General features: G+C 37.9%; 1 protein-coding gene across 1 annotated transcript in view; it reads left to right on the top strand.

The window, feature by feature from the left end:
• Positions 1-212: 212 nt before the first annotated feature.
• BMPR2 (bone morphogenetic protein receptor type 2) overlaps positions 213-13,311 on the top strand; it is a 194,865-nt gene continuing 181,766 nt past the window's right edge. Inside the window, exon 1 of the mRNA XM_049615159.1 lies at positions 213-616. Within this exon, the coding sequence (XP_049471116.1) occupies positions 541-616 (76 nt within the window). The 5' untranslated portion in view covers positions 213-540. The remainder of the gene's footprint in view (positions 617-13,311) is intronic.

The raw sequence follows: 13,311 nt of genomic DNA, 5'->3' as shown, positions 1-13,311 counted from the left end.
AAGCGAAACTTAAAAAGGAATCCTGCCCTCCTGGAGCCACGGGCGATGCGACTTGTGCCGCCGGGTGCCGCCGCCGCCCGCCCGGCTTCGCCCTTCCAGGCAGTCGGGAACTTGTTCTGATCCTCAGCCCCGCCATCGAATCTCCGCTCTCCATCCCCCTACACCCTGGATATGTTTTCTCCCAGACCTGGATATTTTTTTGACATCGTGAAACTACGAGGGAAATAACTGCGGGGCTTCTTTCTGCCTCCCTGCTTCTCCACACGGACATGCCTTCAGTTTGGGTGGCCGAGACACCCGGTTCTAGGCGAATGAACCTCTCCAGCCGCGAGGGAGAGAAATGAAGGGAATTTCTGCAGCGGAATGAAAGCTCTGCAGCTAGGTCCTCTCATCTGCCATTTGTCCTTTCAGACTGCATTGTAATACCGGGCCGGACAAGTCGGACGAGAGCGAGGACCAGCCTCCCGGCCGTATCTCTCGGCCCGTGTTTACTTTCCATATTTCTTTTCTCTGCTCTCCTGCTTCTCGGCTGGCCCAGGGATGACTTCCTCGCTGCCGCGGCCCCGGCGGATGCCGTCGCTCCTGTGGACCGTCCTGCTGGTCAGCACTGCGGCCGGTGAGTAGCCCCCGGCGGCGCGTCGGGCCACTGCCCCTGCCTGCGGGTGGCGGGCGGGGAGCCCGCAGAGGCCAAGGCCTGAGCTCGCCCTTCGCGACGCGTCCAGCGATCGCTGTGGAGGGAACCGCGTCCCGTACCTGCGCGCCTTTCCCGTTCCTTCTAGGGAAATAACCTTGCATGTTTTTGTAGTTTCGAATCCCTACTTCCATATCCCCCCTCACCCCCCACGGGGGGAGGGGAAAGACATACTGGGTGTGGTATCTTGACATTTTTAGCTGTGAGGTAATGCAAGGATTAAAAATAATATTTTAATCGCCAATGAACAGTGTCTATTATGAGATCTTTGCAAACACAGCTGTAGATTTTTATTTTAATGTAAAGAAGCGGATTTGGCTTACATTAAAAAGAACATCAACTATAGAACGCACACTCGAACCTTATTTTTAGATTTAGATCACTCTTTGGGAGTCCATGTTACTTTCATTATTCAGAAATGTTACGGAATGAATTGAATAAATGTTGAGTCAACCAGAACTTTGAGATTCTTAATACATTGTATAATACTGTTAATTATTATCATTGGTATTGTTTTGTCCCAAAGTATTTTAGTAATTATATTTCCATTTTTCAACCTAGATACACTCGTATTTTATATGCCTTTGGAATTACTCTTGGCCTTAAAAGCATTTTCGATAACTTTACATTTTAGTCATCTGGCATCAATTGGCTTTCCTGTCATTGAGACAACTTTGACCTCACATTAGAGGTGTAGGAGATTTGAGTCCTAAAAGTTCTTTGACATTTTACTAAGCTTAAAGGGAAACAGTAGTCATCCTTTCCTTAGGATTTTTTTTTTTTTTTTTAAGTTCTCAGATACCTGAGAGAAAGCGTCATGTTTCATCTGCAATTATTTTTCAAGCGGTCTTTTGGTGATACGCTCTTAGAAATTTTTGGGAGTGAACTGTACATATAATTCTTAAGTTTGGTGTAGGATGGCCAAATAGATTATGCATTTAAAAATGAGTGAAGGACAATATAACAGCTTTCCAGTTACTTTTTTATTTTTATAAGTGTATTTTTAACATTCACATTTCTCATTGCTATGTTAAACACAGAGGTTGCTTGCTTATTTCCATTTTAAGAGTCTGCATTGGGAAAATTCTGAAAGAAAATTTGAAGTTTCCTTTAGTGCCTTTGATATTGTTGATTAATGTCTTATGTCTATGATAAATCTGTGTAGTTGTATTAAAAGAATTTGAACTTTTGAATTGAATATATTTTGAAACTGGTATTTTAAATTCTTAATCATCACAATTCCTTTGGGGATTAAAACAAACAGTTTTTCTCTAGATTTCTTCAAATTGTATTAGTTATTTAAATTCTCTAGCTGTAAGTCTTGTGATTCCTGTAAAATATGAAGAGAATAAAAGGCCTTAGGCTTAAGCAGTCATTCTATGATCAGAGATCTCAGATCATAGACTTTTTATGTTCTTTGTTATTCTTGACCTTTTTAGAATGTAGATTCTCATTTATAGTTGACAGGCTTATCATTTTGTGATCAGAACTGATAACAGTAAAGGAAAGAACACTGATTTAAAAATAATTTAATTTGTATTTGGTAAATAAAATATTAGAATAATGTCCTTTAAAAAGGAGGGATTGAAAGAATCACTACTTTAAAGTGGTTTTAGTCTTCATTAGTATTACATAGTAGCAGATGCCAAAATTTGTAAGCTATAACAATAGTAATAATAATAATGTAATAATAATAGTGTTTATTGAATGCTTGCTCTGTGCCGGCAACTATTCTAACAGCTTTCCATGTGTTTTCTCATTTGATCCTCATGACAATTCCATACTCCAGCTGTAATTATGTTCCTTTTACAGAGAGGGCATGTGAAGTGCAGAGAATTTAAATAACTCACCACACAGTAAACTGTGGAGCCAGGATTATAGCCTGTACCCTTACCTATCACATTAATGATAACAACAGTTCACTCTAATTGGGAACATAAGATAGAGTAGTGCCTTCATAAATCAGCCTTTGAAAAGAAGTAGGGACACTTGACAGGTTCTTCATTCAGCACTGGTTATTGCAGATGTTATCATTCTAAATGTGAAAACTTTGCCTAATATTGGAGTGGCGAGTTCAGTTTCATTAGGTACAAGGTGACTAGAGAGGGCCTATGTGGACTTGGGTTACATAGATGTAATAATGTAACCAGACAGGTGCAAATAGTACTGCTGAACAGGAAAAAAATACTAGAAGACCTGCTAATATCACATCCCTCTTTGGGGCCATAGATGTATCCTTTATTTCTTTTGAATTCCTCTTTTCCATTTAGTGTATCTAGTTCTTGGATTCCTTAATTCTAAGAACATTTTGTATGCAAAAAATTAGAATTTATTTAAAAAATGTGTTTGGTTTATAAATGAATTCTTAATTTTAATCAAAGGATAAAATACAATGCAGTACTTACCGCAGACCCAGCTTCTATTAAAAAAATTCGGGGGGGCACCAGGGTGGCTCAGTCTGTTAAGCATTCTGCTTGATTTCAGCTCAGGTTGTGATGTCACAGTTCATGAGTTTGAACCCAGCAAAAGGCTCTATGCTGTCAGCACTGTCAGTTTGGGATTCTCTTTCTCTCTGCCTCTCCCCTGATTGTACTTGTGTGTGTTCTCTCTTTCCTTCTTCTCTCAAAATAAATAAATATTAACAAAATAAAAAAATTTTGAAAAAAGTCTTCATTCTTCATTTAGGTTGTAATGGTTACATAGCTAACCCTATATCCCACCCTACCCCCCTGTGCTTGAGCAGGCTCAGCTACCTTTTCCTCCAGTCTTCTTGTTCTCTTCTTTCTTGCCATCCTTGGTGGCCTGGGAGGCCAGGGAACCCATGGCATTTCAAATAGCCTTATTGTTGGGATTCACTCCTCGAAGGTTCTCCAGGACAACTAAGAAACTCAGGATTCTGCATCACATCATAATCCTCCTCCTCCTTGGCTGGCTTAGATGTGTCCAATGGCTGTCTGACATCAATGTTAGCTGAATCTTTATGCATTTGAAATAATTCACTTGATTAGATTTCTTTCTTTAAAAAAATTTTTTTGTTGTTGTTTTTTGAGTAAGCTCTATGCCCAACCTGGGACTTGAACTCACAACCTTGAGGTTAAGAGTCATGTGCTCTACTGACTGAGCCAGCCATGGTGCCACACTTAATTAGATTTCAGTTTTATATCTCTGTAGGAATACATTGTCTACAGGAAGATGCACCTATTTAGTGTTCTTGAGCATTGAAGTTAATAAATATTGTTGAGGAATTAGAAATTTAGTAATCTTTACTTTTGTGTTTCTTGCCATGTGAGCACTGCAACAGGGTCACCTGCGGTTTTTGATAAAATACGTATTTCTGGCACTATAGCATAGATGTACTGAATGGATCTCTCTGGGATCTATACATTTTTTAAAACTTAAAACCTGAAAGATTCTCCCTTAGGCAAGTTTATATAATCAGTCGTGATTGTTTGGATTTTTAAAGTATTGTGATTTAGTCAGCTTTTGGTGCATAATAGCTGGTAGCCATAAAAATATAGTGGCATACAACAATAAGCATTTATTCTGCTCCATTTGTCTCATTCTTGGGCCCAGGCTGGAGGGCAGGGTAACATCTCTTCTGCAGGGAAGCTTGTCTTATGGCAATGGCAGAAGTACAAGAGGATAAGTTCAGTCCCTAGCCATTTTTAGACTCTGTTCTTTTAACATCTTATTTGGCCAAGACTAAAGACAAGGAGTAGTGAAGTACACTTTGGCTATAATGAGGCCATGGTAATATATGGACATGTGGTACTATTGCTGGAGAATGAAGAATTGGGATTGTCAGTCTACCACATATGGTCAGGAAGATAGTCCAAACTCTTACTGTTTGAGCAGGGCCAAACTCTTTTTTTGTTTGTTTGTTTGTTTATTTTTTAAAGAAGTTTTTAAAGAAAATCTTTATCTATTTTGAGAGAGAGAGAGAGAGAGCTCAGGAGGGGCAGAGAGAGAGGGAGAGAAAGAGTCCCAAGCAGGGTCTGTGCTGTCTGTACAGAGCCCAGTGTGGGACTTAATCCCACAAACCTTGAAATCATGACCTGAGCTGAAATCAAGAGTTGGATGCTCAATCAACTGAGCCACCCAGGAGCCCTTATTTATTTAAGAGAGAAAGAGAGAGGGGGGAGGGGCAGAGAGAATCCCAAGCAGGCTGCATGCCCAGTGCACAGCCTGACACAAGGCTCGATCTCAAGACTGTGAGATCATGACCTGAGCCAAAATTAGGAGTCCAGTGCTAAACCAGTTGAGCCACCCAGGTGCCCCAGGGCCAGACTTTTAATTAGGCCTTTGCATAAAAATTATACCAGCTTTGATCTCTCCACAAGCCTACCCTGGCATGTGGGGTGATGTGGTAGTAGTGGTGTTGGTGTTCGTATAATATGAAAAGTGGGAATAGAGAGATTAATTTCAAATGAGGACAACTCTCATTAAAGGCCAACTTTTCTTTTTAAAAAAAATATTTTGGGTGCACCTAGGTAGCTCAGTCGGTTGAACATCAGACTCTTGATATTGGCTCAGGTTGTGATCCCACAGTTGTGGGAATGAGCCCGAGTAGGGCTCTACACACAGTGTGGGGGTTTCTCTCTTTCACCCTCTGTCTCTGCCCTTCCCACTCTTGTGTGTGCATTCTCTCTCTCTCTCTTTCAAAATAAATGAATATTTTTAAAAACAGGATTTTATTTTTAAGTAATCTCTACACCCAACATGGGGCTCAAACTCATAACCCTGAGATCAAGAATTGTATGCCCCGGGGCGCCTGGGCGGCTCAGTCGGTTAAGCGTCCGACTTCGGCTCAGGTCACGATCTCACGGTCCGTGAGTTCGAGCCCCTCGTCGGGCTCTGGGCTGATGGCCCAGAGCCTGGAGCCTGGTTCCGATTCTGTGTCTCCCTCTCTCTCTGCTCCTCCCCCGTTCATGCTCTGTCTCTCTCTGTCTCAGAAATAAATAAACGTTAAAAAAAATTTTTTTTTAAAAAAAAGAATTGCATGCCCCACTGACTGAGCCAGCCAGGAGCCCTTAAAGGCTAACTTTAACATAGAAAGAGAAGAAATTGAATATTGATTTCTGATGGGTAAATTCTAACTAGAAAAGGTACAGAATGAAGTCAGAGTAAATCAGTCAATTTTATAAATGACCATACCACTTATTTTGGTACTTATTCACATATTTGTTGAATGTCAGTTTTATGTATTTGCTTTGTCTTCCAAATTGCTTTTTGAGGACAGGGTTCCTACCTTAAACTGTTTTGCAATCTATCATATTGTTGTGCAGATAAAAGATGTTTAAGAAATACTAAATGAGGGGTGCCTGGGTGGCTCATTTGGCTGAGCGTCTGACTTTGGCTTAGGTCATGATCTTAGCAGTTCATGGGTTCAGGCCCCGTGTCCAGCTCTGTGCTGACAGCTCAGAGCCTGGAGCCTGCTTCAGATTCTGTGTCTCTCTCACAGCCCCTCTCACACTTGTGCTCACTCTCTCTGAAAAATAAATAAACATTAAAAGAAAATTAAAAAAGAAATACTACATGAATGAATAATAAAAAGAAATTGGAGCCAGGAAGTGTTCTAAGATTGCTCACTTATTCAAATGATGTATTAATTTATTCTTTCTTTGTTTTAATTCCTTCAACTATAAAGTAGTTTAAGTGGTGTTGTAAGAAGACCCCTGTCTTGAGTTAATGAGACCTGAATTCCGTGTGATTCTGGACAGATTACACAATTTAGTTTTCTCAATTGTAATATTATGGGATTGGACCAGATTATGTTTGAAATGCAGATTCCAGGCAGCTACCCCAGACCTACTTAATCTGAATATCTGGACAGTGAGTTTGGGAATCTGCATTTTATTTATTTATTTTTAAAATTTTATTTATTTTTGTAATGTTTATTTTTGAAAGAGAGAGAGAGAGAGGGAGGGAGAACGAGTGGGGGAGGGGCAGAGAGAGAGGGAGGGGAGACACAGAATCCAAAGCAGGCTCCGGGGTCTGAGCTGTCAGCACAGAGCCTGATGCAGGGCTCTAACTCATGAAGTGTGAGATCATGGCCTGAGCTGAAGTCTCTTAACAGACTGAGCCACCCAGGTGACCTGGGAATCTGCATTTTAAACAAACATTTCCCCAGGTAAATTTTATGTACCCTGACGTTTGAGAAGTATAGGATCTAAGATTTCTTTTAACTCTCAGATTTTACTTTATTTATTTAATTTTGTGTGCCTTTCTGGATCTTTTATTCAGTCACATTAGTACAAACATTTCTTATTTTAAGCTTTAAGTAATTATCTAAAACATTTTTCTTTTTTAAAATTTAAAAAATGCTATTTGTTTAATCTTGGTCTTAAAGGTGGTTTGCTCTTTAATAAAAAGTGCTTTGCTCACCTAATATTGTATATGTTCATTTAGCTTGTATTTTGACCATTTTATTTTCCTTTTCCTTCTTCCAAAAAGAAAAATTACTTGTTAGTAGAAATAAATGGTTTTACTTTTAGGAAATTTACATGAGAACGGTTGATGAAATATTTACAATAGAAATAGTGTTAAAATAAATTAGACTAGATAACATTGATTTGGTTTTAGTTACAAATTAGTATTCCATGGAGTAAGTACTCCAAGTGGATAAATTGCATTTTTTAAATTTCTGTCCACCAAAGAATTATATTCTGATTTAATTGATGTCTGCTAGAAAAAAATTAAATATGAATGCTGTGATATCTCAAAATTCACTATTTTTTACCATCTTGCTTAGTACTTACACATGTTGAAGAGACTCCCATATTACCAGACTATTTCCCCCTTGTAGTTAAATGGTCTAGTCTGTGAATCCTTTCTAGAAGCAATAAAGATGGCTTTAGTAGAATTTTGAGGGCAATAGATTGATTTGTTTTTGTTTTTTTTAAGCTTTTTTTATTTTGAAAATTTTTAGAAGATTTTTTTTTACGTTTATTTATTTAGAGAGAGTGCCTGCATGAGATCAGGTGGGGGAGGGGCAGTGAGAGAGAGGGAGAGAGAGAGAATCCCAAGCACTGTCAGTGCAGACCCCAATTCAGGGCTTGAACCTGTGAACAGTGAGATTGTGACCTGAGCTGAAGTCTGTTGCTTAACCAACTGAGCCACCCAGCTGCCCCTTAAACTTTTTTAGATCTGTGCGATGGATATGACAGCTAAGGCTGCTGGATTACAAGAATACATTTATAATTTATGTATGGTCTATGTGACATTAGAAATAAGCCTGTGGGTAAATGACATGAACATTTTATTTAAAAAAAATTTTATTTTTAAGATTTTATTTTTAAGTAATCTTTACACTCAATGTGGGGCCTGAGCTCACAGCCCCGAGATCAGTAGTCACATGCTCTACTTACTGAGCCAGCCAGGTGCCCCTGACATGAACATTTTAGAATACATTGTATTATCAGAACTATTAGAACACAACATTTATTTCTTGCTGTTAATTGTACTTAATACAGTAAGTGTTTGACTAGATGTAGTTTCTATTCCAGTATGTACCTATGGGACCAGGGAGAGGGGTACGGGGGCATGAATAGGATAGATAACATGTGGAAGGAGAACTAAAATGTCCAGTCAACAGACATTTATTAGTGCTTCCTTTGTGCAGGGTTCTTTTCAAAATATTGGTGGATATAAAGAAAAATAAGGGCCTCCTCTCCTCCCCCAAACATTTTATGCCATACCCTATATTACTTTCTGAAAGAGAATTAGATTTCATGCTATTTGGCAAGAGTAGGTATTTTGCAAATCTTACTAGCATTGTATTATTCTCTGCCTTTCTTTCAGGATGAGAAATTCCTGAAGGTATTCTGCAACGCAGGAAAAGAGACTGTGTTCCTGTGTGTCTTCTAGCTGATCTCTACCCTCCTTTTATTTCTCTCTTCTCTGCTAGCCTTCTTGAAAGAGTGAACACCTACGGACTTCTATATCCTCAACTCCTTACTTGTCCCATGCTGTATATTAAATCATCAGTGACTTTCTAATTGCCTTATCCAAGTGACTTTTCAATCTTGTTTTCTTTGACTTTTCTACAGAATTTGACAATTTTGGTCACCCCTTCCTTCTAACTCTCCTCATCTGACTTTATTAACTTCGCATTTCCCTGGTTATATATCATCTCCATCTTCTCTTCTCCATAAATGTTTTCTTCTTCTTTTTTAAATCTCCCTTAGATTGTTTTAAGTATACTTTTTTCTTACTGCAACTCCTCTTCCTTGTTGATTTTCTTTTATTGTTACTCTTCTCCTAAGCTTTAATTATTCTGGAAAGTAGATGACTTCTAAGTCAAACAGGCAACCAGAATTGGAAGCTAGAAAGGTTTGAGTTCCTTCCTAATGGTACCATCAACTATTTACTTTGGGCATATCACTTCTTTTGGTCTCAATATCCTCATTGTAAAGTGAAGGGGTTCACCTGTATGATGTGTATAGTATTTATAGCACTTTTGCTTATGGTATGAGAAAAGAAAATATATTTAGTTAGTAGTAAGTGTATAGCATTTTGAATGTTATATTTTGTTATTGAGTGTATATATATGTATATAGTACTTTGAATTTAGCTTAGATTGGGGAAATCTGTGGGATATTCTGAAATGGTAAAAGTACTGCTTTGAAAGAAATTTAATTTTTTGCAAATACATTTTATATGTTGATTGTCTATGTTGAGTTAGGATCACCAAAGTGTTGTAAAGAAAGGCTGTATAAAGAACAATCCATAACTAAGAATAATCTATAAATATAAAGGATGCTTTATTTATTTATTTATTTATTTAATTATTTATTAAAGGGTGCTTTTAAAATAGTTGGAATCCTAGAATTTTAGAGTTGGAAAGGACTTTAGGGTAGACTTTAAATAGTTTTAAGTTTAGTTAAGAAGTTTAGTTAGAAGTTAGTCTAAGAAGGTTAACTTTTATACAATGTCTTTTGTTTTAATTTAATTTTTTATTTTAATTTCAATATAGTTAACTTGAAGTGTTACATTAGCTTCAGGTGTACAATATAGTAATGTGACAGTTCTATTCATTACTCAGTGCTTATCATGATAAGTGTACTCTTAATCCTGTTCACCTAGTTCATCCATCCCCCCCCATGGTGACCTCCCCTCTGGTAACCATCTGTTTGTTCTCTACAGTTAAGTGTCGGTTTTTTGGTTGATCTCTTTCTCCTTTGTTTTTTTTTTTTTTGTTTGTTTCTTAAATTCCCTATATGAGTGAAATCATGATATTTGTCTTTCTCTGACTTTACTTAGCATTATACTCTCTAGATCCATCCATGTTGTAAATGGCAGGATTTCATTGTTTTATGTGTGTGTGTGTGTATGTACATGTATACATATACATATACATATGTATGCCACATATTTTTAGAACATTTTTTTTATTTTTTATTAAAAAAATTTTTTTAATGTTATATTTATTCTTGAGAGAGAGACAGAGCACAGCAGGGGCGGGACAGAGCAAGAGAGGGACACAGAATCTGAAGCAGGCTCCAGGCTCTGAGCTGTCAGCACAGAGCCCAACGTGGGGCTCGAACTCACAAGCCGTGAGATGACCTGAGCCGAAGTTGAATGCTTTACCAACTGAGCCACCCCGGTGCCCCTGTTTTTTAAAATTTAGTTAATTTTGCACATCTTCTTTATCCATTCATCTATGGATGGACACTTGGACTGCTTCCATAATTTGGAAATAATGCTGCAATAAACATAGGGGCGCATATATCTTTCTGAATTATTGTTTTTGTATTCTTTGGGTAAATACCCAATAGCAGAATTACTGGATCACATGGCAATTCTGTTTTTAATTTTTTGAGGAACCCCATACTGTTTTCTACAGTGGCTGCACCAGTTTGCATTTCCAAGCAGTGCACAAGGGTTCCTTTTTCTCCACATTCTCAGCACACCACATTCTTAACCAATTACTGAATCTGTTGACTTGCATCTTTCTGATTATGAGTGATGTTGAGTAGTTTTTCACATGTCTGTTGGCCATTTGTATGTCTTTGAAGAAATGTTTGTTCATGTCTTTTGCCTATTTTTAATTGGATTATTTGGTTCTTTTGGTGTTTGAGTTGTATAACTTTTTTATATGTTTTGGAAACTAACCCTTTATCAGATATGTCATTTATAAATATCTTCTCCCATTCAGTAGGTTGTCTTTTAGTTTTGTTGATTGTTTCCTTTGCTGTTCAGAAGCTTTTTATTTGATGTAGTCCCAATAGTTTATTTTTGCTTTTGTTTCCTTTGACTCAGGAGACCTATCTAGAAAAAATGTTTCTGTGGCTGATGTCAGAGAAGTTACTGCCTATGCTCTATTCACAGATTTTTAAGGTTTCAGGTCTCACATTTATGTCTTTAATTCATTTTGAATTTATTTTTGTGAATGGTGTAAGAAATTATTTTAATTTTAAGATAAATAATGCCAGGGACGCCTGGGTGGCTCAGTCAGTTAAGTGTCCGACTTCGGCTCAGGTCATGATCTCACAGTTCGTGGGTTCAAGCCCTGTGTCAGGCTCTGTGCTGACAGCTCAGAGCCTGGAGCCTGTTTCAGATTCTGTGTCTCCCTCTCTCTCTGCCTGTTCACGCTCTGTCTCTGTCTCAAGAATAAATAAACAATAAAAAGAAAAAAAGATAAATAATGCCAAAGTCAATTTCAGCGTAGCTTTTGACTCAGTTATCACACATTCTAAATCAGTTGAGATCTAATTAATGCCATTTTAACTTCTGGTAAGTAAATTTTGTAAAACAGCTTTATTGAGAGGTAATTCCCATACCATACAATTTACTCCTTTAAAATGTACATGGGACGCCTGGGGGGCTCAGTCGGTTAAGTGTCTGACTGCGGCTCAGGTCATGATCTCACTGCTTGTGAGGTCAAGCCCTGTGTCAGGCTCTGTGCTGATGGCTCAGAACCTGGAGCTGCTTTGGATTCTGTCTCCCTCTCTCTCTGCCCCTCCCCTGCGCACACACAGTCTCTCTCTCTCTCTCTCTCTCTCTCTCTCTCTCAAAAATAAATAATAAAACATTAAAAAATAAAATGTGCAATTCATTGTTTTGGTATATTATTAAGTTAAAAATTATGGTAAAACAGGGGCGTCTGGGTGGCTCAGTTGGTTAAGTGTCTGACTTCAGCTCAGGTCATGATCTCACAGTTTGTGAGTTTGTGAGTTTGAGCCCCAAGTCAGGCTCTGTGTGGAGGGCTCAGAGCTAGTAGCCTGCTTTGGATTCTGTCTCCTTTCTCTCTGTTCCTCCCCCACTCCCTCTCCCTCTCTCTCAAAAATAAATAAATGTTAAAAAAAAATTATGGTAAAACATATATAGCATAAAATTTGCCATTTTAACCATTTTCAAGTATACGATTTGGTGGCATTAATTGCATTCACAATGTTGTGTAACACACATTGAATGTGTGTCACCAAAATGTTTTCATCACCCCAAACAGAAACTTTAACAATTAAGCAATAACTCCTATTTCCGCTCTCCTCCCAGCCCCTGGTAACCTCTAATCTACTTTCTGTCTCTGAATTTGCCTACTCTAAGATATTTCATATGAGTAGAATCATACAATATTTGTCCTTTTGGTACTGGCTCATTTTGCTTAGCATAATGTTTTTAAGTTTATCCATGTTATAGCATGTGTCCAAATTTCATCACTTTATAGGGCTGAATAATAGTCCATTGTGTGTATATGTCACATTTTGTTTATCCATTCATCTGTTGATGGACACTTGAGTTTTCCCCTTTTGGCTATTGTGAACAATGTTGCAGTGAACATTATTATACAGTATCTGTTCTAGTCTCTGTTTTAAATTCCTATGGGTGTATACCCACAAGTGTAAATTGCTGGATCATATGGTAATTCTATGTTTAGTTTTTTTTGAGGAACCGCCAAACTATTTTCAATAGTGGCTGTACCATTTCACATTCCTACCAGTAATGAACAAGTATTCCAGTTTCTCTACATTCTTGCCAACACTCATTGCTTTCTGTTTTATTTTTGTGAAAAATTATTTATTAGAGCCATCATAATGGGTGTGAAGTGGTATCTCATTACGGTTTTGATTTTATTTGATTTTCCTAATGATAAATCATGTTGAGCATGATATAAAGATGTTGAGCATGTTTTTATGTGCTTATAGACAATTTGCATATCTTCTTTTGTTTTAAGCTTATTTTGAGAGAGAGAGCATGCAGGGGAGGGGCAGAGAGAGAGGGAGAGAGAGAATTTCAAGCAGGCTCCACATCATCAGCGCAGAGCCCCAGCTTCAGGCTTGAACCCACCAACCGGTGAGATCATGACCTGAGCTGAAACCAAGAGCCAGACACTCAACCTGACTGAGCCACCCAGGTACCCCTGTATGTCTTCTTTGAGTAAATGTCTACTCAAGTCCTCTGTCTACCTTTTTTTCTTTTGAATTTGTTTTTATTGAGATATAATTGATACATAACATTTATAAGTTTAAGGTGTACCACATATTGATTTGATACATTTCTATATCACATTATGATTACCTACATAATATTAGCTAACACCTCTATTACATCGTGTAATTATCATTTTTGTGTCTGTGGTGGGAATAGTTACGATCTAGTCTCTTAGCAACTTTGAAATT

The sequence above is a fragment of the Panthera uncia genome (genome assembly GCF_023721935.1).
Source record: "Panthera uncia isolate 11264 chromosome C1 unlocalized genomic scaffold, Puncia_PCG_1.0 HiC_scaffold_3, whole genome shotgun sequence".
In the NCBI taxonomy this organism is placed as follows: Eukaryota; Metazoa; Chordata; class Mammalia; order Carnivora; family Felidae; genus Panthera; species Panthera uncia.
This window is presented reverse-complemented; position numbering and strand designations above follow the sequence as displayed.